Source organism: Aquarana catesbeiana, linkage group LG06 (genome assembly GCF_042186555.1).
Source record: "Aquarana catesbeiana isolate 2022-GZ linkage group LG06, ASM4218655v1, whole genome shotgun sequence".
Lineage (NCBI taxonomy): Eukaryota > Metazoa > Chordata > Amphibia > Anura > Ranidae > Aquarana > Aquarana catesbeiana.
The window spans coordinates 160,328,440-160,352,459 of record NC_133329.1 but is presented as its reverse complement, the minus strand read 5'-3'; the positions used below and the strand labels follow the sequence as shown (position 1 = coordinate 160,352,459).

General features: G+C 43.5%; 1 protein-coding gene across 3 annotated transcripts in view; it reads right to left on the bottom strand.

Annotated features, from left to right (window-relative positions):
* The window catches only part of SMG1 (SMG1 nonsense mediated mRNA decay associated PI3K related kinase), a 409,928-nt gene that overhangs the window by 30,083 nt on the left and 355,825 nt on the right, over positions 1-24,020 (bottom strand). For all 3 annotated transcript variants that reach the window (XM_073591119.1, XM_073591120.1, XM_073591121.1), the window contains 4 exons: positions 14,642-14,876; positions 8,361-8,587; positions 4,621-4,771; positions 4,347-4,536 (listed from right to left, as the gene is read on the bottom strand). In XM_073591119.1, coding sequence (XP_073447220.1) covers positions 4,347-4,536; positions 4,621-4,771; positions 8,361-8,587; positions 14,642-14,876 — 803 coding nt within the window. The remainder of the gene's footprint in view (positions 1-4,346; positions 4,537-4,620; positions 4,772-8,360; positions 8,588-14,641; positions 14,877-24,020) is intronic.

The window sequence follows — 24,020 nt, the reverse complement described above, 5'->3', positions numbered from 1 at the left end:
GACACACCTTCTGCCAGATCCCCGAGAACTGCAGAAGAATTCTCCCTATTGAGCAAGCGGGGGCACCTCCTCATAAGGAGGCTTCGGTATCTTGTAGGCTTCCTCCCCCAAGACCTCTTTTGTCCCTGGGGGTTAACCCTGAGGATTACCTTTTGAACCTGATGGCGGAAGCCGTCGTGACTGCCTGGAGGCTGATGCCCCTGGCACAGGAGCAGCTTTGAAACGAAAATACATTTACTCCTTCACTTAAATGGCAAAAGGGGTACTTTTTCACTAGAAATTCTTTGGATATATTATCCAAAATATCCCCAGATAGCGGTTTCACCACAAAAAGGAAGACTAGCCAGAAGCTTCTTGCATGACACTTAACGAAGGGCGCAAGGCCTAAAGGATAGAATCTGTCATAGCAACTATTGCAAACATAAAGCTGCCTCCTGGGCCTACTGAGCAGGATAACCGTGAACACATGTTTAAACTAGTCTCTCAACGATTAACCAATTAGGCCCCTTTCACACTGGAGCAGTTTTCAGGCGGTATTGCGCTAAAAATACCGCCTGAAAACCGCCCCTAAACAGCCTCCGCTGTTTGTTCAGTGTGAAAGCCCGAGGGCTTTCACACTGAAGCGGTGCGCAGGCAGGGCGGTGAAAAAAGTCCCGCAAACCGCTTTTTTTGAGCGGTGAAGGAGCGGTGTATTCACCGCTCCTGCCCATTGAAATCAATGGGACAGCGCGGCTATACCGCGGCAATACCCGTGCTGTACGAGGGATTTTAACCCTTTTTCGGCCGCCAGCGGGGGTTAAAACTGCCCCGCTAGCGGCCGAATACCGCTGCAAGAACGGCAGTACAGCAGCGCTAAAAATAGCGCTGTTGTACCGCCGACGCCCCCACCGCCCCAGTGTGAAAGGGGGCCTTACTGTCAGCGCAGGCTGACACTCTCAATCTGCCAGAAAAAAGTTTTTTTTTAAAAATAAGAATTCCAACCTTTTATCCGTTGGATCCCTAAGTATTTGAGTATTGTCTGCCGGACAAGTCAAACTTGTTCATAAAGGATATAGTACTATCAATTGCTGGTATACTCTACTTAGTGAATTTTCTCTACAGTAGGATAAAGTGTGAAAACTTTTTAGAAAGGAAAATAATGCTTATCTGGGTGATCCTCCAGATACAAAAAAACTTTTCCAACAAAGAATGGACAGGAAAAAGCATGCACAGCTTGAGGAGGCTTTAGTGAACCCAAACACTTAGTTAAGGGTACATAAATGTGGCGTGGATCATTCAGCAAGAAATTGTACCATCTTACAGATTGTGAAAGCTGACTCTCCCGCATTTGACACCTCAGAAGAGGAGTCATCAGCCACACCATGGTTCCCTGAGGGCATTCGTCTTCTCCTGCCCCTATTTCCTCAGTTTGAGGGTCCTAGGAAAATGGAAGAGAACCTGTCACATCATGAATACACTGGGATGCGAGTAAAGTCGCTAAACTTTTTTTTTTTTTTTAAAACCTACCATGGCTGAGGAAAAAGATCTTTAATAAAATGAACAGGGGTTGCAGCGTTGAAAACAATTACAAACATTTCATGGCCCCGAGGCTCACTCTGACCAGCCACCCCCTCACAGGGGAGGATGCCATTTGTAGAGTAGGCTTTCCAGAGCTTGAGGGAGACCCTTTTAGCTCTTTTTTGGGGGTGTTTCAACACCCCCTTCTGACCATAGCCCGATGCACAAAGCAGAGGTACCACCAGAAGAAATCGTATCCATTGCTTGAGCAATAGTCCAGCCCTGCCACTGCTATTAATACTCAGCCTGATGCAATATTAAATGTGTAAAAAGGAATGCTTGTGTCACCAAACCTAGTTTATGCCCCTTTACGCTCTTGTGTCCCTCCGTCAGCCTGCAGCAGTAATAATGGCGCTTTAAAAAAAAAACACATTCCCGCGCTGGACGTTGGAGAACGCCAACGCTGCTCTAAGCTCCGCCCCCTCCGTCACCTTTGGCCCCCCTCTTTTTTTTTTTTAAAAGAGCTTCCCCGCGCGAGCACGGGCCTCTGATCCTACAGGATCGTCATGTGAGGGGAAAAAAATGGCGAAGAGAGAGCCTGGAAGCCGCCAAGCAGAGCGGCATGCTGATCGTTTTTTTTTCCTTTTTCTCCTGACGCTCTTCCTCGTGAAGAGGGGGAGAATACAGCACAGGTGGGGGGTGTGAGGTGAAGAGAAGACCCCCCAGACTTACCTGAGGTCTGCTGCTGGCTGGAGAGAAAAAGAAGCCTGCTGCTCCGGACACAGCGTGACCTCTTGAGGAAGCATGAGAAGGTATGTGCTCCATACAGCCACCAGTGGTGAAACTTGGGCATGACAACAATTACTAACCAAAGGAGACATTTCATAAGAAAATTCAAAACATTTCTTAGAAAACTCCACTTACCTTTCCCGCCGCAGGGTTTTCTGTGGTAAAAACCAACAGACCCAATCTTCACCTTTCATGGTGGGTTCCGTTAAACCTTCAGGAGCCGGGGATCCTCGGCAAAACCCACAATCCTGGACCTGTAATAGCACCTCCACCAGTAAAACTTTATGGCCTTAATACCAAAAGTACTGGATCCCGGGGTCCAGCTCTCTAAAAAGAGAAGCGTTTACAGGCAAAACCTCATTTCTTCAGACACGAGGCCCGGGTACCATTCAATTCGGTCTAAAAGACACTTTGAATGGATCTGGCTGCATAGCTAGCCCCAGCAATGATTGCTCCAGTGGAGCTCAGCACAGCACATCTTCACACCTTAGACACTGGCGAAAAAACAGATACTCCCAGTAGTGGGAGGGGTTATATAGGGAGGAAACTTCCTGTTTAGGGTGTGCCAGTGTCCAGCACCTGAAGGTGGACTATAACCCACATAGTAATTACTATGGCTCTGTGTCCCATGATGTACGATTAAAGAAACCTTATTTTGCCTGGTCCTTCTTTGAAAGATTGTGTTTACTTCTCCATAAGACTTAGATATTTAGAATGTGTTGCTGGATGATTAGGCAAAAGCAGATTAAGGCAAAGCGGCCTTAAATGCTGAAGAAATAACCTGTCTAGATCCTATAAAGAGGCCCAATAAAAACATACAGGCATTTACAGAATTTAAACTGAAAAGTAACAGCTAGCATAGCCAGATGTAAGAATGCCTTGTGGAAACTATGTTTACTGGATGATATTATTCAACTGAGAAATGTCATTGGGACAAGGGACTTCTTGCAGTTTCCCTTGTGGTACTCTATAAAAAAAGGACTCAAGTCTTATTTTATATTTTAACCACTTGTCGACCGGCTGCAGTACATATATTTCGGTAGGTCGGCTCTATTGCACGAAACGACGTAGCTGTACGTCATTTAGTGCAATAGCCAGCGGGGGGCGCGTGTGCAGATCGCTCCCCAGAGAGATAGAATGGCGGCCTGCCGATGTAAATAAGGCAGACTGCCGTTCTGCCAGAGATGAACATGGCGATATTGTGTTCCTGCTAATCAGGAACACGGATCACTGTGTTCTTCATTTAGTGAGTCCATCCCCCACACAGTTAGACAGCATCCCCTAGGGACACACTTAACCCTTGGATCGCCCCCGGTGTTAACCCCTTCCCTGCCAGTGTCATTAGTACAGTAACAGTGCATATTTTTAGCACAGATTACAGCAGTAATGTCACTGGTTCCCAAAAAAAGTGTCAGTTAGGTGTCCGATCTGTCCACCGCAACGTCGCAACCCCCCTAAGAATCGCTGATCACGGCCATTACTAGCAAAAAAAAAAAAAAAAAAAAAAAAAAAAATCAAAATGCCATAAATTTATCTCCTAGTTTGTAGACGTTATAACTTTTGTGCAAACCAATCAATATATGCTTATTGGGATTTTTTTTTTACCAAAAATATGTAGCAGAATACATAATGGCCTAAATTACACTTGTTTTTATTGGGTATGTTCTATAGCAGAAAGTAAAAAATTTAGTTTTTTTCAAAATTGTTTCTAGAGTAAAAACAAAAAAAAAAACAAAACGCAGAGGTGATCACATACCACCAAAAGAAAGCTCTATTTGTGGGGAAAAAAAGGATATCAATTTTATTTGGGTACAGCATTGCACGACCACGCAGTTGTCAGTTAAAATATCGCAGTGCTGTATCACAAAAAAAAGCTTGGTCATTAAGGGGGTAAAATCTTACGGGGCTGCAGTGGTTAAACTGAAAACCTCTCAACTTTTCAAACATTAATATAATAATCGGTGGGTATTACTGTATATATTACATACACCTTCACACACTCACTCAGCTTGTTGGATTTCTGTAAACACAGTCACATCTGAAAAGTAACATTTTCTCACCTGACAAGGTTTGAGAAAATATGCCACAAAGGCGGAAGAATTCTCTGATTGTTTGTAATCTTTTCAAGAAAAATATTTCATCCAACACACGACGAAGTTCGTCATCTTCAAAAAAGTTCACCTGTGTACTCCGTGCTTCACGGATGATATCAACCTTTCTCCAGGCATGTGAAATTTCCATCTGTTTTAACTGCAGACATGAGCCACAAGGTAAATATTAAGTACGTTTACAAGAACATGATCAATTCAACAAGATATCAATAAATGCCCATACCTTCTCCAGTAGTAAGCCAAATGCGGTTTCAACTTGAGCAAACATCCCATCAAAAGCAACCAACAGCATCTGACCAGCAGACATTTTTGGAGTTTCTTCCACAGAGCCATTCCTTGGCTGAATTAACTCTCCATACTGAGAATGAAGTAACCTGTAACACAACATACCTACTATAGTAATCTTTATTTGGTTAGAATATCTGCAATTACATGTGGAAATATCAGTCTACAAATACAAATGCTGTGTGTGGGCTGGCAGGAATTTAAATGCAGATTAAAAATATATACATGAAAATGGACACAAACTCCAATGTTAAAATAAAATAAACCAGGTTTTAAAAATTAAGTTTAGTAGTTTCTTTTAAATCAGCACCAAGGACAGTAACTTACAAGAGAAGTGTCATGTGTGCTGGTGGCTTCTGTGTTTCTTGAAATCACTTGTTCCCCGCAGACCCCCAAAGAGCTGATTGTTTCCACTAAGAAAAACGCTTTATGAATTAAGTGGATGAATCAAAGGTCAGCCTCCATTCAGAGCGCTTTTTATAGGGGGAACAGATACTATGGCTTTTATGCAAGGAGCACAGGAGCAGAAAGGGCAGTTAATTTCAGCACTTTTGCCAAGTGCCTGCTCATATTAACCTACACAGTACCAGAAGATCACTGCTGCAGGGGTATCTGGGGGAAAAGGAATGAAGATTTTAACTACTTCACTCCCTTAGGATGTAGCTGTACGTCCTCGGGTTGAACTGGTTATACAGGCAGTCCCAGGGTTACAAACATTTCAAGTGCAACTCCAGCCAAAATAATATTTATTTTTTTTTGGCAAGCATAGGGAAGGGTAAACACCCCTGTAACATTTGTTTTGCTGTCTTTGGCCCTGTTCAGAAGATTTCACCTCACTTTCTGTCCTTGTGACCATTGGATTTTTGAACATTTTGGGTTGCTGTGCAAAGATTGGTGATAAAGCTTCAGTGGAAACCCCTTTCCCATAACTCTTACAGGAGTGAATTTTCCTTTCTAGGGGTAGATTTCCTCTCAAATCCTGTTATCTCCTTATGTTTGTAAAAATGAGTCATATGTAAGTTGGATGCTTGTAACTTGGGGACTGCCTGTGCTAGAATCGTGGCTGCATGGCTTATTGAACAAAAAATTCCATCAATAAAAGTCCTTCATATACAGGTGCATCTCATAAAAATAGAATATCATCAAAAAGTTAATTTCAGTAATTCAATTCAAAAAGTTTTTATAGATGCATTACATACAGATATATTTCAAGCATTTCCTTCTTTTAATGTTCATGATTATGGCTTACAGCTAGTGAAAACCCCAAATTCAGTATCTCAGAAAATTAGATTACATAAGACCAATAAAATAAAGCATTTTTAATACAGAACTGTTGGCTTACTGAAAAGTATGCCCTTGTACAGTATAGTATGCACTCGTGGTCGGGGCTCCTTTTGCATGAATTATTGTATCAATTTGGCGTGGCATGGAGGCGATCAGCCTGTGGCACTGCTGAGGTGTTATGAAAGCCCAGGTTGCTTTGATAGCAGCTTTCAGCTCATCTGCATTGTTGGGTCTGGTGTTTCATCTTCCTCTTGACAATACCCCACACATTCTCTAAGGGGTTTAGGTGAGGCGAGTTTGCTGGCCAATCAAGCACAGTGATACCATGATCATTAAACCAGGTATTGGTACTTTTGGCAGTGTGGGCAGGTGCTAGAAAAATAAATCAGCATCTCCATAAAGCTGGTCAGCAGAGGGAAGCATGAAGTGCTCTAGAATTTCCTGGAAGAGGGCTGCACTGATTTTGGATTTGATAAAACACAGTGGACCAACACCAGCACAGGATATGGCTCCCCAAATCATCATTGACTGTGGAAAATTTTGCATTTCATTTAGAAATCAAGGTCCCAGAGTCTGGAGGAAGAGTGGAGAGGCACAGTATCCAAGTTGCATGAGGTCCAGTGTGAAGTTTCCACAGTCTGATGAACTAGCTGTAAGCCATAATCATGGAAATTAAAAGAAAAATGCTTGCACTATATCATCACTCTGTGTGTAACACATCTATATAAAATATATGTGTTTCAATTTTTGAATTAAATTACAGAAATAAATTAACTTTTTGATATTCTAAATTTATGAGATGCACCTGTATATACTAATATGTTTTATACAGTTTTGGGTTTCTTCTAGGGCTGTGGAAATTAAAGATTAATTCCTTGATTAATCGATTAACTCACCTCTCCGCCGGCTTCCGGGTCTTCAGGGAGTTCCGGTGACATCACGGACATCGACGTCACCGGACTTCCCCACGTGCCTCCGTCTGCTAACGAAGGGAAGGGGGGAGGAGTCCGATGATGTCGAACTTCTGATTGAACGTAACGCGTACGGGGGAGGAGCTACGCATGACATCACCCGCTGCTGCCCTACGAAACTAACACGATTGTCGGCTTTACATGCTGTGTTTTTATCATCTTTATTTAAGTAGTTTGTGTTTGAACACAAAAATGAAATCTTATAGTTAAGCGGTCAGCACTTAGATCTTTTCTTTCTACCCATGACCTGGCGTCCTTGCTGAGATCTAAGGAGACGTGAGAGAAGTTTTTGGTCCATGTTAACCCTTTTGATACCCGCTTGCATGACCACCTGTTTGCACAGGGGTCCATGCCATAAGGTGAGAGTGATTAGTTAGACCGGAGGTGGAGGTTAAGTAATGGATTGTGGAAACTAACTAGTGTCGGGTGATGGTGTATACCACATTTACCACTGCAGAGTTGCAATGCAAGCAGATCAGCTAAAAGTAGTTGGATCTGTATGTGCGTTATAATTAATCGAAATTAGTTGATTAATCGATTTAAGAAAAAAATCAATTGAACACGAAAATTTTAATCAGTAACAGCCTACTTTCTTCTAATGCTAAGAGAAGTAAAAGGATCCCCCCCCCCCCCCCTAATTATACTTACCCAGGTGGATGCAGCATTGGTCTAATGCTGCATCTGTCCCCTGGCGTCTCTACCCTGAGAACCGAGCGATCAAACACGGCTGATCACTCGGTTTTCAGAGCTCCGGGAGTAGAGAGCTGCAGACTGTCAGTCACAGCTTCCTAGCTCCCTCCTCGCTCATTGGAGCGCTGAGCTGTAGAGGGGGTAGCAGTCTTGGACTCTTAGCGGCTCGCTGAGACTGGTGTCAGTCCAGGCACCTGGCGGATCCAGACTCGGAATCGGGATGATGCGGTGCCTGGACTGAAATCGGTGACGTCAGCAGAGAGCGGACTTCAGCCCGCTCTCTGCTGAAATTGGGTCACAGGAGTGCAAAAGGAATTGCACTCCTGTAACCCACAGAAGTACAGCCAAACCAGTTTTGGCTGGACTTCTCCTTTAAATCAATGAGTGAGTTTTACCACTCAACATGCTACACTTATGTTGTAGATCAAAAGTGATATGCAACTCCTTGGAATCTGCAAAGATTTTATATCGGGTCTTCCAACACTCCTCCTTATACGCAGCTCCCAGTGAGTACCACCATTAACACTCTGTGCTCACCCCAATATTTTGACTTTTTGTGTATAAATAGGTCACCGTGCGCAGAGAATATTGTGTTCAACTATAATGGAGAAAAGTATTTACTTTTGGATGTGATGGACCCATTTTGCCAAGACTTTTGATGTAAACTCCAGGGACTAGTGCAAACAGGAAATGTCAACCAAAACAAAATAAGATAACTTAGCTTGTAGAATACCTTGCAACATCAATGTAATGAGCATTTGCCTCATCTTCCAGGCCCATGGCTGCATTTCTTAGGTAAGTCTGCAGCAACTCCACCATGTCCTGTAGTGAAGTCCCATCAGTGGTTTGCTCTATCAAGTTATCCAGCTCTTGAAGCATGTTCTCCAGTGTCTGCTCTCCTTTCATTAAGCATCTGAGCGCTTCAGGGAAAATAATCTGACGGAAATTTGAGTTTAATTCCTTTCAAAACAAAAAACACCATGGTTTTATTATTCAAACAGATCATGTTCTAAACCATCTTCTAGTCACTCCAAGGCCTATAAACGATTTCTCAGCATTCTCACATGTATTCAGTATAGCAAAATGGACCTTAATCATAAAAAACACTCATCTTTAAAAGGAAAAACAAGACCGTTTCCTAGAGTTACTATTGTACCTCATTGTTGATATGTTGAACGTTTTGATTTTGTTTAAGTCCACCTAGATTTTTACGATAAAGTGAACACGAGACATAGCAAATAATGTACAATGCAGATAAACCTGTATGGTTTCAAAGTTTTTTTTAGTCCTAAAGTATATCTGTGGTTTACTGTGGTGCCTTTATAAATATGCATTCACACAAAACCCATCCTTTTCGCGAAGTCTATTGAGGGTCCCACTGTTCTGTGTTGGATTGTGCACCAAGTACATGCTGGTCAAACTGAGAGAACATGTGAACAAAAGACCAGGTGACAGCCTGGCAAACAGTTGCTTGATGTAGTAAAGCCCAGTAAAGTGCACTTTAACAGGAAAGGGTAGAACCCGCCCCTTAAGACCATAAGCTTGCAGGTTGAGCTGAGCAACCTAGAAATGGTGGAATGAGAAACGAGTGCACTATTTCGGAGTCCATCTGGACTGACAAAAGGAAATCAAATGCCCCATATACTTCAGAATGTGGGCTTTAAACAGCCATGCCATTAAAGTCAGTATTTGTGCAGTAGAATGGAAACTGGTCTTTGGGACAGAAGAACCAGATGAATTTGTAGACTTCACAGAAAACCCGCAGGACTCCTACAAAGTTGGTGTACCATAACCTCCTGGGCCAGTCTGGAACAATGAGGATCATTGGAACCCCATATTGATCGTGCCAAGCAGACGTTTCACGACAGGAAAGCATAGATCAGGATGTACTGATCCCAGAGAGCCACCAGAGTTGTCCACTGCTTTTGCTGTACCTGTAGACAAACCTGTCCGGCATGTTGTTGAAACTGTAGGCTAGGAGGCCCCCATATAGAATCCCTCACTTAAAGCCAGCACTGTGGCACGTACCAAGGGATCAGACGAAGGTCCTATGGGCAGAACCAAAAACTGATGCAGGGGCCCCACAACAGGGTGTAGGAAACACTGGAGACATTTAAGCATGCATTTTTGATGTCTACAGACACCAAAAAGTTTCCCTGATGAACTGAGGTGAAAACAGACAAATTTCTCCCCACTCTGGAGAGAAAGTCTCATCTGAGGATCTGGCATACTTTGAGTGCAAGGTCTTGCAGGTGGAAGGGAAGCCAAGCTTAGAGGGTCTCCATGAGAAATTTGAGGGAGTGCACAAACGATAGGGACAATTTTTAACCGTTAGAGAGGGAGAAGACTACACAGTCTGTTGACAGAGGCAGCTCTCTTGAAGGCCATGTGGATCCATCGCTCTTAACATAGGTGTTCCACAGTCCAGCACTTAAGCCCATGCATATACAGTGGGGACGGAAAGTATTCAGACCCCCTTAAATTTTTCACTTTGTTATATTGCAGCCATTTGCTAAAATCATTTAAGTTCATTTTTTTCCTCATTAATGTACACACAGCACCCCATATTTACAGAAAAACACAGAATTGTTGACATTTTTGCAGATTTATTAAAAAAGAAAAACTGAAATATCACATGGTCCTAAGTATTCAGACCCTTTGCTGTGACACTCATATTTAACTCAGGTGCTGTCCATTTCTTCTGAACATCCTTGAGATGGTTCTACACCTTTATTTGAATCCAGCTGTGTTTCAGTATACTGATTGGACTTGATTAGGAAAGCCACACACCTGTCTATATAAGACCTTAAGGTGAGGTCAAAGGAACTGCCTGAAGAGCTCAGACAGAATTGTGGAAAGGCACAGATCTGGCCAAGGTTACAAAAAAATTTCTGCTGCACTTAAGGTTCCAAAGAGCACAGTGGCCTCCATAATCCTTAAATGGAAGACGTTTGGGACCCTTCCTAGAGCTGGCCGTCCGGCCAAACTGAGCTATCGGGGGAGACTAGCCTTGGTGAGAGAGGTAAAGAAGAACCCAAAGATCACTGTGGCTGAGCTCCAGAGATGCAGTCGGGAGACGGGAGAAAGTTGTAGAAAGTCAACCATCACTGCAGCCCTCCACCAGTCGGGGCTTTATGGCAGAGTCGCCCGACGGAAGCCTCTCCTCAGTACAAGACACATGAAAGCCCGCATCGAGTTTGCTTAAAAAAACACCCGAAGGACTCCAAGATGGTGAGAAGTAAGATTCTTTGGTCTGATGAGACCAAGATAGAACTTTTTGGCCTTAATTCTAACCAGGCACTGCTCATCACCTGTCCAATACAGTCCCAACAGTGAAGCATGGTGGTGGCAGCATCATGCTGTGGGGGTGTTTTTCAGCTGCAGGGACAGGATGACTGGTTGCAATCGAAGGAAAGATGAATGCGGCCAGGTAAAGGGATATCCTGGACGAAAACCTTCTCCAGAGTGCTCAGCACCTCAGACTAGGCCGAAGGTTTACCTTCCAACAAGACAATGACCCTAAGCGCACAACTAAAATAATGAAGGAGTGGCTTCACAACAACTCCGTGACTGTTCTTGAATGGCCCAGCCAGAGCCCTGACATAAACCCAATTGAGCATCTCTGGAGAGACCTAAAAATGGCTGTCCATCAACGTTTACCATCCAACCTGACAGAACTGGAGAGGATCTGCAAGGAGAAATGGCAGAGTATCCCCAAATCCAGGTGTGAAAAACTTGTTGCATCTTTCCCAAAAAGACTCATGGCTGTATTAGATCAAAAGGGTGCTTGTAAAGGGTCTGAATACTTGGGACCATGCGATATTTCAGTTTTTCTTTTTTAATAAATCTGCAAAAAAGTGTTTTTCTGTTAATATGGGGTGCTGTGTGTACATGAATGAGGGAAAAAAAAAATGAACTTACATGGCTGCAATATAACAAAGAGTGAAAAATTTAAGGGGGTCTGAATGCTTTCCGTCCCCACTGTATACTGACATGTGACACATGCGAGAAATTAGATGGGAGTCTACTAGCAAACGATCATAGCTGAAATTAAAAACTGAAGTGTAATGTATTTATATAAAAGCTTCCACTGCCCCCAACATGCAAATTAATTTTATGAATTAAAAGTTATGGTTTTCAAAATATATCAAATATATCTGTTGGTAGACCTAGTGATATCATTGTTGGGTCTCTCACAATTCTTTTATGTAGTTTGATTTGTTGGGGGGGGGGGGGGGGGGGAGAGAGTGGAAGATATCTCTGCGCCACATCACAGCACCAAAGCACCAAGCCTTATCTTCACTCAAGGGCCCTCTAAAGCAGTGGACTAAATCTTAGGCATGTTAGCGTAAATCTGGTCTGCCTTGATGGGCAGATCTGGATATGATTATAACTGGGGGAATCCAGTTCAGCAGAACTGTCCCCCTTGTGTCCATACTGTGTGGCAGGAAGGCAATACATAGGTTTAGGGTAAGGTGCAAGGCCTCAGAAACTCACAAAACCCAGACAGCTAGTAGTAGGTGAGGGGACAGGATGGCCTGAGAGGACCAAAGTGCCTTTGGGAAAGTAGGAGGAGCTGATAGAAGAGCCAGGTGGCTTTTTAGAAGCAGCAGAGGAGAGCATGCTTTCTTGCTACTGTAAGGCAGAAAAGTGCAAAAGTGCACGACTTGCCAACCAGTGGACAACGTTAGAGCTACGCTCCACTCCACAACAATAATCTAACCTGTTCAGCAACCTTAGTAAATGAGGTAGCTCCTGGTGCTTAGCCTGACAGCCTACTCATTAAGTTAAAACATAGGGCAAGCGCTGAGGCAATGAGAAAAACGCTGGACCGAAAAAGTGCTCTGCAGAGCAGAGCCTGGAAGGTGCACCGCATGAAACCCAGTGCATGAAAGTTACTGCCAGGCTATCCCTGCAAAGTTCAGTCCAACAGGGTTCGGAAGCAGTATTTGAAACGCCAGGCTGAGGACAACCGAGCCACATATCTGCAATTGGAGATCCCAAGCAGTGATGTAGAAAAGAATCTTGAGTGGCCATAACAAAAAAATGTATAGAAGAAACAAAAAGGGCTAGAAAAAAACCTGTTAGACTTTTTACACAGTAGCACTGAAGAATGATGTCCATTCTTCTAGGACACTAGCAAAACAAAGTAAGGCATGCTGGTAGATCGTAGGAGGGATTATCATGAGTTGCATAACAGTTTTTTTTTCCTGAGTGTCCAATCCTCACGTAGGCAGCAGTATAAACATAAAGATTACAGACTTCCTGTGTCCCCCAAAGAATGAGAAACATTTTAATCTTGCCTAACTAGTACCTTGCATTTTGTCTTAAAATTCCTCCTGAAAATAGCCATGCACTTCCAAGTATGTGCCCCTACAAGCCTCATAGCTGTATATCTTTTGTGTGAGAGGTGCTACTACTGCCTGTGACTGGTAGTATGATGAGATTTAGTGAAGTCTCTACTGTGGTGCTTGCTGGAAAGAAATGTGTACCTGAGCACCTACACACCATTCTCAAACCAACTCCATTTCTTTATTCATTCATTCTAGGTTTCCTACACTTTTGCTGCTTGATCAATACCCCTCCCAGTCAGAAAGCTCTGATGTGAGGAAGAAAAGTCATACTCCTCTACCAAGATGGCCAACTCCACATAGAAACAGCACAGAACAAGGCTAGTGATGGGCACAGGTGTGTCCGGATCGAACCCGCCAGGAAGCAGTCACTGCACACCGCCAATCATAGGCAGTGAGGCATTTCCTGACTGGCAGCTGCACATACACATGCTGCCTATGATTGGCGGTGTGTAGTGCCAGCTTCCTGGCGGCTTTGATCCGAGCACGCCCAAGCCCATTCCTAAACAAGGCAAAGGATGATCAGCTGCATGGAGCACAAATGGATCCTCTTTAGATACATCAAGAGACTATTGTTGCTCTCGTTTGTCACATAACCTGAACTCAAAACCTGCTGCGGAGAGGTTACAAGAAAGCACACATTTAATGAGAAACATGCAGGCTGCTATGGTCAGCTCTCTGAAAAGGCTAGCTGCATAGCTTCAACACAAAACAAATGAAAAGTAGAAAGCTAGCATTTTCAGGAGAGGACAGCAAGGACAGTCTCCATATTTCATGAGATTTTCTTTACTTAAAGGGGTTGTAAAGGTATTTTTTTTTTTTTTAAAATAACAAACATGTTATACTTACCTTCACTGTGCAGCTCGTTCTGCACAGAGTGGCCCCGAACCTGCTCTTCTGGGGTCCCTCGGCGGCTGTTTCAGCTCCTCCCCGCAAGCATTTACCACCTTAATGCGAGCTCCCTCGCATGGTGGTGAGTGCTTGCGGGCGCGCTCCCGTGATACAGCCGGCGGCTATAGCCGCTCGCTGTATCACTCGGCCCCGCCCCCCGGCACGCCGCGTCATCGGATGTGATTGACAGCAGCGCGAGCCAATGGCTGCGCTGCTTTCAATCCATCCACTGCAGCCAATCAGCGACCAGGCTGAGCTGCAATGAAGATGACGAGGACGAGCAGCGAAGATTCGAGGCGTCAGGTAAATAAAACGGGGGGGCTGGGGGCGGCGGTATTGTCAAAAGTTTTTTCACCTTAATGCATAGAATGCATTAAGGTGAAAAAATTTTTACCTTTACAACCCCTTTAAGTAATTTAAGCAGATAGCTGCACTTACAGTCTTTATAATAGCAACCAACTCAGGTGCTAATGTGTGAGCCATATCTTCAATTTTAGTGATGAAGAAGATGCTACAACTACAAAGAGGACTGGTTGTTAGGGCCTATTCACACTGGCAGCATTGTACAAGTCTCCTATAGGCAACAGTATAACCTGGTTAAAGACTTCCATTAACAGGTAAAACATTTTTTTTACTCTGCAGCTGGTCATAAATCAATTTTTCAGTAGATCTCCATATTCACAAGAGGAGTCATTATCAGCATATGATATCAAAATGGAAAAATACAGTATCTTTCCTACAGAAACGTGTAAGCAACTCGACAAGTAATTACCTGTAAAGAAATGTAAACTGCATTAGCCAGATGTACAGCTTCAGAAGCCTCTAATGGATTGGGTATATCCAGATCTTGAGGGATAAGCTTGCATTGCTTTAATAACTGGACAAGACATGTTACATTGCCACTCATACTGCAGAGCTCCTCTAAGAACCAAGCTCCATCCCGAGATGTAAGATCCACCAGTTGTTCTCCAGCACTGGAAGCAGCTCCTTCCATCATCAAATTACGTCTGTGAAGTATAAAATGACAGAGTACATTATGTGTATATTATTGCAGCTCTTTTCAGGAGATTGGACATTTGCAAAACAAAACTGTAAAGATGCCATAGTATAACCTCTTCCACTTCCATCAGGCTCCAATTTTGTATCAAAGCAATAGATCCATATGAACAGAAGGGAAGGTTCTATGTTCCTTAAAAAGTTGTTGTAAACCTTTACATATGAAGTGAAGTGACTGGCCTCAGGTGATGCACAGAGGTGAGAAGAATCCTCTTACATAAGTTGTACCGTTATCTGCAGGCCTTTCTTCTCTACATTCAAAGTGCTGAATTGTAAAGCTTGTCTGAGATTTCAGAAAAAAGGGAGTAGAGAGCTGAAGTTACATTCTGAAGAGCTCAGCGAGGGGAGCACTGACAGCAGAGATAGAAAACACCCCCCCCCTCCACACAGCACACGTGAAGAGAACTAAGGCTGTCAAACAGCTGGAGGTCCCTCCTCCGTCACCATTTTTCTCTTAGAGCCAGGAGAACTTGTCGAGGTGATTCATGAAGCAGCAGACAAAAGTGACATGTAGTGCTCCTAATTATACACACTATACAGGGATATGCTTTGTTCATATTTCAGGTCTGAGATTTACAACCACTTTAACAGAACTGACTTGCAATAAAATCCTGTGGAGTATTTTAAAATGGTTGTAAACATCAGACATGATCCCCCGCCCTTTTCACATGATTTGTTATATAAGGTCTTGGAAAAAGCTGCTTCCTTTTATCCGGCAAAATTACTGGTGATAGGTGACTTCAACTCTACTATCTCCCCAGACTTGGATAGACCTGTCCCATTTAAGAATTATAGTTCTGAGCTATCTACTTGGGCTCAGGCAATGGGGCTGCAGGAGATATGGAGATGGAAACACCCGGCCACAAGGGCATACTCATGCTTTTCGGCCTCCCACAGGACTGCCTCACGAATTGACCTGGCTTTTTCTAATCCGGCTTTGCTGACAGATGTAATAGGGGCCAAGTACTTACCTAGCGGGCTGTCTGATCATAGCCCATTGGTAATCGAGTTTCGCTCGTCTGCATTTCGTGATGCGGCCTTGTGGAGGCTGGGGGCACAGTGGATTTCCCACCCTGAGGTGGCTGACATTATCCCACCTAGATTAGTGGAGTTTTGGGATCTTAATGAAGGCTCCTCAACTCCACAGATGGTTTGGGACACATTCAAGGCTTATACTAGAGGGCAATATATTTCAATCATCGCAAGTGTCAAGAGGCAGCAAGGCCGGGAAACTCATAGGTTACAACAGATGGTAGAGGATCAAACAGTAATCTACAGTGCAGATCCCACAATAGCTCGTTTTGATGCATTAAGTGCTGCCCGGAGTTCACTAAATTTACATTTGACGGAGGTTACGCGATTGGATATGCACAAAGGAAGGCAGCGGCTCTTCGAACAGGGAGACAAAAATGGTCGTTTCCTGGCTATGCTGGCGCAGCATGAATACCCACTTACAGTGGTCTCTGGTCTGCGGTCTCCAACTGGGGATACGGTGACCTCTCAGGTAGAAATTCTACAAATGTTTAAAGCCTTCTATCAAACACTTTATACCTCTGCTCTTCCCCCCGACTTCCAGCCAGAGTCGTTGCAAAACCTTTTAGATCCGTTGGCACTTGGCTGGTTGTCGGACGAGGAACGAGAGTCGTTGGTACGCCCTTTTACGGCCTCAGAGGTTTTAAAGGTCATACGGTCCTTCCCGATGGGAAAGGCGCCAGGGCCTGATGGCCTTCCAATAGATTTCTATAGAGCACACGCAGCACTTTTAGCACCCATATTAGCCCAATTGTATACTATCTGTTTATTGAAGGGTGATTTGCCCCCTTCAATGCATCAGGCCTATCTTACTCTGATCCATAAGGACCTCAAGGATCCAGAGCTATGTGCCTCATATAGACCAATAGCCTTATTAAATTATGACTTCAAAATTTTAACCAAACTGTTGGCTACCCGTTTATACCCACTACTACCTGCGGTTATTGACCCTGATCAAACAGGATTTATGCCCAAAAGGTCCACTGATGTCAATCTTAGGAGACTCTTCACCAATATACATGCTCAACACAACAACTCTGGTACAAGGGCTATTGCCCTATTAGATATAGAAAAGGCGTTTGATACAGTAGAGTGGCCCTTCTTGTGGGAGACTCTACGTAGAATGGGTTTTCCACTACGGTTTATATCATGGTTGCAGGTGATCTATAGGTGTCCTACTTCATCGATTCGCTTGGGTTCCAGACTCTCAACTCCATTTCGACTTTACCGGGGAACTAGACAGGGTTGCCCTCTCTCCCCGGCTTTATTTGCCTTAGCCATGGAGCCGGTTGCAGAGGCCCTTCGCACATCGCCTCATATTAAGGGGCTCCGTATTGGCATGCTAGAGGAGAGGGTAGCCCTGTACGCAGACGATATGGTTCTGTTTCTCGGGGATGCGGGTCCATCACTTCAGGGTGCTTTGTCACTCCTCAATACATTCTCCACAGTAACGGGCCTTCGGGTTAATTGGTCAAAATCTACTTTATTTCCAATAGATCAGGCAGCAAAAGCCACATCCTCCCCAGACAGCCCATTGAAGTGGGTTGACTCCTTTAAATATCTTGGGGTCTATGTCTCTGCACAAGCCTCAGATTTTCTTAAACTAAATTTAGAGCCGGTAGTGGGGGAGATGAAAGTTAAACTCAAGGCATGGAATAACCTGCCCCTGTCGGTTTGGGGAAGGGTTAACTTGCTCAAAATGAAGGTCATTCCCAAATTCATTTATTTATTCCGCCATTCCCCGCAGCGGATTCCTAAATCCTTTTTCACTAAATTAAACCAACGTTTCTCGGAGTTTCTCTGGGGCCCCTCACCACCCAGATATAAGCTATCGACATTGATGAGGCCACTGTCACGGGGTGGCATGGCTTTTCCGGATTGCTATAAGTATTTCTTGGCGACACAGCTTGTGACAGTGGCCTGGTGGTTAAATCCCGATAAAACCAATGCGGCCTCCACTCTGGAGGCCACGGTGGCGGGCTCCTGGGAATCCCTTCGACATTTAATTTATAGAGGTCCATGTGCCCCATACCTATTAACCCCTTCCATGCTTACTACCCTACGGGCCTGGAAAATGGGTTTAGTCATTGAAAAATACACTCAGACTGAAATTTCCCCTAATGCCCCCCTATGGCTAAACCCTAATTTACCACATTTTTATAAATCTATAGACCCTCAGGCATGGACTAGATATGGTATAAAACTAATCTCGCAAGTGGTGTCTTCCACTTCATTGCTTCCTTTTCGCCAGCTTTCCTCTCAGTATAACCTACCGCAACATTATCAGTTCTGCTATTTTCAACTTTTGCACGCATTTGAAGCCCAATTCCTACGTTCCTCCTGTACTCTAACACAGTCTAAGCTGGAGAACATACTTAGATCCGGTTGTACTAAGAAACCTACATCGCGCTTATATGCGCATCTAATCTATGTGTCCTTGCCACCGTTGGACGGCCTTTTGTCCCGTTGGCAGCGTGACGTTCCTGCTTTGAATAGCGACGATTGGGATAATGTTTGGGACTTCCCTTTTAGCTCGCTAGTTTCTATACGTGACAAATTAGTGCAATTTAAAATAGTACATCGTGCGTATTTCACCCCACACAGACTTCATTTGATAAATTCCACCCATTCTCCTGAGTGTTGGAGATGTGGCTCCACCCCAGGAGATTTTTCTCACATTTTCTGGCATTGCCCAAAGATACAACAATTCTGGGGGGAGGTCCTTGCCCTAATCAATAAAATTGCATCGACCAATTTACCACTGTCAATGGAGATCTGTATGTTGGGCCTAATAAAAAACCTAGTTCCTGTTACAGCTAAACGCACGATGATTGGTTTGCTTTTATTTTATGCTAGGAAAATCATAGCACTTCAATGGAAAAAATCCTATCCCCCCTCAAGTGCTCAGTGGAAACGTTTGGTTAACGATAGCCTTCCATTATATAAAGATACTTATCTTAATAGAGGTTGCCAGTTGAAATTTGATAGAGTTTGGAGTGGGTGGCTGGAGGAAATGAATATTGCCTATTGATGATTGATTAGTCTCAGTCACTACACCATAGAATTGACGAATAACTGTAGCCTTCAGTTAATAGGTATTGGCCTCCACAGGCTTTGGTTTCTTTTTTTTTTTTTTTTTTTTTATAACTCCAACCAAAGCCTACCTTCTGCCAGGAGGAAAGTGTTACTTGCACTTCATACTTATATCTCACATTTGTATTTCATGTATGTATCATAGCGGCTACCCACTCTGATTACCCGATGTACCTGCTGTTACACTTGTACAAACTAACCAATTAATTTGTATATGTTTATATGTTTTCTTTCTTAAAATTTGAATAAAAAAATATTTAAAAAAAAAAAACATCAGACATGAAATATGAACAAAGCATATCCCTCTATAGTGTGTACTTGTCTCAATTAAGAGCACTTGGTGTAAAATTTCTCAGCTGCCTTCCTTTGCTATCAGCATGAATCACTTTTGACAAGTTTTCCTGGCACCAAGAGAACAATGGTGACAGGAGAGGGACCTCCAGCCGTGAAAGCCTCAAGCTCTGTTCCTGTGTACTGTGTGGAGGGGAGGGGGGTGTCCTTTCCCTCCAATCACCTGTCAGAGCTATCCTCACTGAGCTATGCAAAATGAAACATCAGCTCATCCGCCCTCTTTTTTCTGAACCCAAACTAACATTCAGCACTTTCAACAGATGTAGAGAAGAAAGAGCTGCAGACAGACAGGTACAACGTATGTAGGAGCATTCTTCTCATCTCACCTGAGGCCAGTCACTTCATTGAATATATGTAAAGGGTTTACAACAACTTTAATTATACACTAAAGGGACACTGGGTGAAGGAGGTTATACTGCTTTTAGACAACCCGAAGTAACTGACTGTTGGATTGGCAACACATCAAATACAATTTCAACAGGCTCACAAAGAACAGGCTAACACAGAGGGAACGCAACAGAAGACAGAAGCCGGCATTAGCGGATGCCTGAAGGTCCACCTGGTAAAATCTGAATCTGAACTGAGGATTGGCAGCAGAGAAGTCTAGTATTGAAGGTATATATATCGCTCTGAGTTTCAAAATGTTGAATGGGAAACATTAGTCCTCTGGACACCAAGACCCTGGCACAGAGAGTGTCTCAGCTGACAGGCTGGCATCCACAGTGAAAACCTTTAAGACCAGCTGTAAGAAAGATATTTACAACTCTAGGGGGGGGGGGGGGGTTTGGTTAAATGAGACTGTACTGATTAGTCCCATGCAGCCAGAATGTTGAGTTGCAAAAGTCTTGAGTGACAATGGGCACATGGAACAGTCTCAAAGAGGCCCCTAATAACCTCAGAATTCTCATGCAAAATGTAGGCGTTCGAGTTGTTTCAATGGAAGGAAAATCCTGTTCCAGTCCAGAGTTGAGTACTGGAGGTTCAAGATCCACCCGAATCTCCCAAAGCAAAATGAAAGTTGATGCGCTGGAAGAAGAACATGCAAGTAGGCAATCTGGATGTCCAAAGAGGTCAGGAAGGCCCCCAGGTGGAAAGGAAGCAATGGTCGACATTGCATCTTCCATGCAGAAATTGAAAATTTGGATGTAGCATTGGGTAAATGAAAGCTGAAGTTTAAGTAGCAACCCTAAAACATTTGGCTTTGGATCCGGAGGCCAGAGAGAAACAAAAGGTACTCTATTAGCCATAGAGATGGAGGGTTTTTGAGATGGCGGCTTAGTCATCTTTGCTGGGACAAAACAGATCTTTAACCTCTGCTGTTGTCCCTGGTTATTTGTCCAGGGATGAGTCAAGGGGTATTTCCCATCGAAATGATCAGGTCTGGCAGCTATGTCAGTTTGCAGGGCGGGGACCACTAGGGAGAATAAGGCCTTGGAAAGTGCTTGTACCTCATTACAGGATCTTAAATGCAGAATGTCCACCTCAGGGAAATTAAGCAAAGTGGCCAAATCCAATATAAGATAGGCCCTCTTCAGAAGGAATATCTCAATAGGGTATAGCTGTAAAAAAAGTTTTTGAGAAAAAAAGCCATTTAACTGAAGTAGGTAAACCACCATACAAAACAGGCTAGGGACTTCAAAAGAATCCAGGTTGGTAACTAGATATATAGCAGGTGCAGATTGCTCCAGAGATACACGTGTGGATTCAAGTCAATAAGAACCAAAAGGAATCCTTAAGCTTAGGGGCCATGTGCAGACTGAATCCCCTCCTGTACAAACTCATCCAAAAAAGTAGGGTGTGTGCCTCACTCAGCTGAGTGAGCAGCTATAGCTGTAGGAAAATCAGAGACACTCTAGAGAAGTTGGCAAAGAAGTAGTCTTATGATCTCGGAGATCTGAGTCAGGTATCATAAAAGAGCTACCGTAGCTCAAACTGCAGAAAGTTAATGTTGGTTCAGATAGAATGTTGTCTGAAAACACACAGGGCATCAGTGTTTTGCGCGTATGGGCGATGTAGCCCATGCTGATCCACGCCAACAGCCAAAAGTGCCTACAATTGGCATGCGAGCATTAGAACTGGACCACAGACCAATAGACGAAGAGGGCCTCGTCTTGATAAATTTAAGAATGGTTTGAGGATCAGAGTGCAAGGTTTTGACTTTGCCTCCAAATTATCCAGATCTCAGTTAAATCTAGCATCTGTGGAATGTACTGGAAAAAAAACAGTAAGGACCACTCCTTGGAACACATGGACTGTAGTAGGAAGCAGTGATCCAAGCTGTGTAAGAACCTTAATGAACACTTCAAGTATACCCAAACCGGTTAGAAGATTGTGAGCTGAAAGGCCAGCAGGATGCTTTTGTTGCGCTCATGAGCCACCATAAAAACAGTACTGCAAATGAGATAGTACCGACGAGGGTTACTGATGGACCAATTACAGCTTGGGAAAGCTTCAAAATTAGCCAGTTATGGATCTTTAGCAACTCTGGAAAATTGCTATAACAAATTGTTTACTTCTCTCAGGGGAAGGATCCTGTTCTAGGATACTAGCTTAAAACTGAAGCCTCAAGGGAGCGGAGGAATTATACTAGGCTGTCCTACAGCTTTACTGGTATCCAAACTCCTGAAAGCCACAGCATAACCCAACATACCCAAATTACATCATCTTGTTGCAAATGTACATTAAGGGAAAAAAAAAATGTTTTTTTGGTTGCATGCATTTAGGTAATGTGGATGAAATTACCTGTGTTTCTGCCATAGAAGGAATTTGCAGTAGCTTAAAAATGGTAATGTTTGCTAAATGCAATTTTTTATTTTTATTTTTTTATTTTTGGACAGTGGAGAGGGATTAGAAGAACACTTGTCAGTTTTTATTGTTGTCTGTGCCTCCTCACCCTCTTTGTTTGTCCTGTTTACCATTGGCACTGAAAGCGAAAGTAAAAGAAAATCCCAAATTTTGATTTGTCCCAAGAAAAACAACAGAGGGAACATCTTCCAATGGGGACACTAGTTCTGGTGGCCCCAAAGGGATTCCCTTAGCTTGCTTCTTCTCACTTCCTGATTTCGCTATGGAAGTGAGAAGTAGGAAGTGAAGGTAAATCTACCCAATGGGGCACAGATGGCAAATAAACCAGCAGGGGTTATAACCCTCCCTTACCCTATCCAAAATGAAAAAAAAAAAAAAAAAGTTTGGCCTATAAGTTCTACTTTAACTTACTAGTGATTGATTAATCATTAATGACTGATCACTGCACAAATACCTTTTTATGGTGTAAGCTACACATGTAGTAGCAGATAATGATATACCTTAGGATCATTGTGCGATAATGCAGAATTGGTAGTATGTGCTTCTTGTCTAGCTTATCCGCTTGGGGTGTTCTGTTCCATCCGTTTAGCAACTGACAGCTACTTCTAGCAATGAATCTCTAGAAATTTTAGTAGCACGATACAGCTATTAAAATCACCCATGTATTCCTGTATTCAGCAAATTCAAAGAAACTTTTAAAATCAATTGAGAATTCCTTAAGCCACTTCTTTTCAGAGATCCTTGAGCAATGGGATCTTTACCCCTAAGTCCACAGTCTAATTTCTATAGGTTACAATGTTAAACCGATCAGTCATAATACTATGATCATTGACAAGTAAAAGGAATAACACTATCTTATTACAATGGTATCTGAAAGTGGCTGGGATATACACTGCTCAAAAAAATTTAATGAACGCTCAAAAAAAATTAAAGGAACACTTTTTAATCAGAGTATAGCATCAAGTCAATTAAACTCCTGGGATATTGATCTGGTCAGTTAAGTAGCAGAAAGGGTTGTTAATGCAGAGGGGGCAACAAAGACGACCTCCAAAACAGGAATGGTTTTAGGAGGTGGAGGCTACTGACATTTTTTTCCCCTACTCACCTTTTCAGACTGTTTTTCACTAGTTTTGCATTTGGCTAAAGATCAGTGTCACTACTGGTAGCATGAGGCGATACCTAGACCCTATAGAGCAGTGGTCATCAACCCTGTCCTCAGGGCCCACTAACAGGCCAGGTTTGCAAGATAACTGAAATACATCACAGGTGATATTTGCCGCTCAGTGATTGCAGTATTCTAGTCTGCTTCTCCCCAAGATAATACATAAAACCTGGCCTGTTAGTGGGCCTGAGGACAGGGTTGATGACCACTGCTATAGAGGTTGCACAGGCAGTCCAACTCCTCCAGGATGGCACATTAATACGTGTCATTGGCAGAGCATGGAGAGGATTCCAGGAGACAGGCAGGAGAGCTGGACAGGGCCGTAGAAGGTCCTTAACCCATCAGCTTGACCGTTATCTGCTCCTTTGTGCAAGGAGGAACAGGATGAACACTGCCAGAACCCTACAAAATGACTTCCAGCAGGCCACTGGTGTGAATGTCTCTGACAAAACAATCAGAAACAGAATTCATGAGGGTGGCCTGAGGGCCCAACATCCTCTAGTGGGCCCTGTGCTCACTGCCACACAAGCACGTGGAGGCCATACAAACTACTGAGTACCATTCTGAGTTGCTGCAATGAAATTTCAGCAAAATGGACTAGCCTGCTGCATCATTTTTTTTTACTTTGATTCTCAGGGTGTCTGAATTCAGC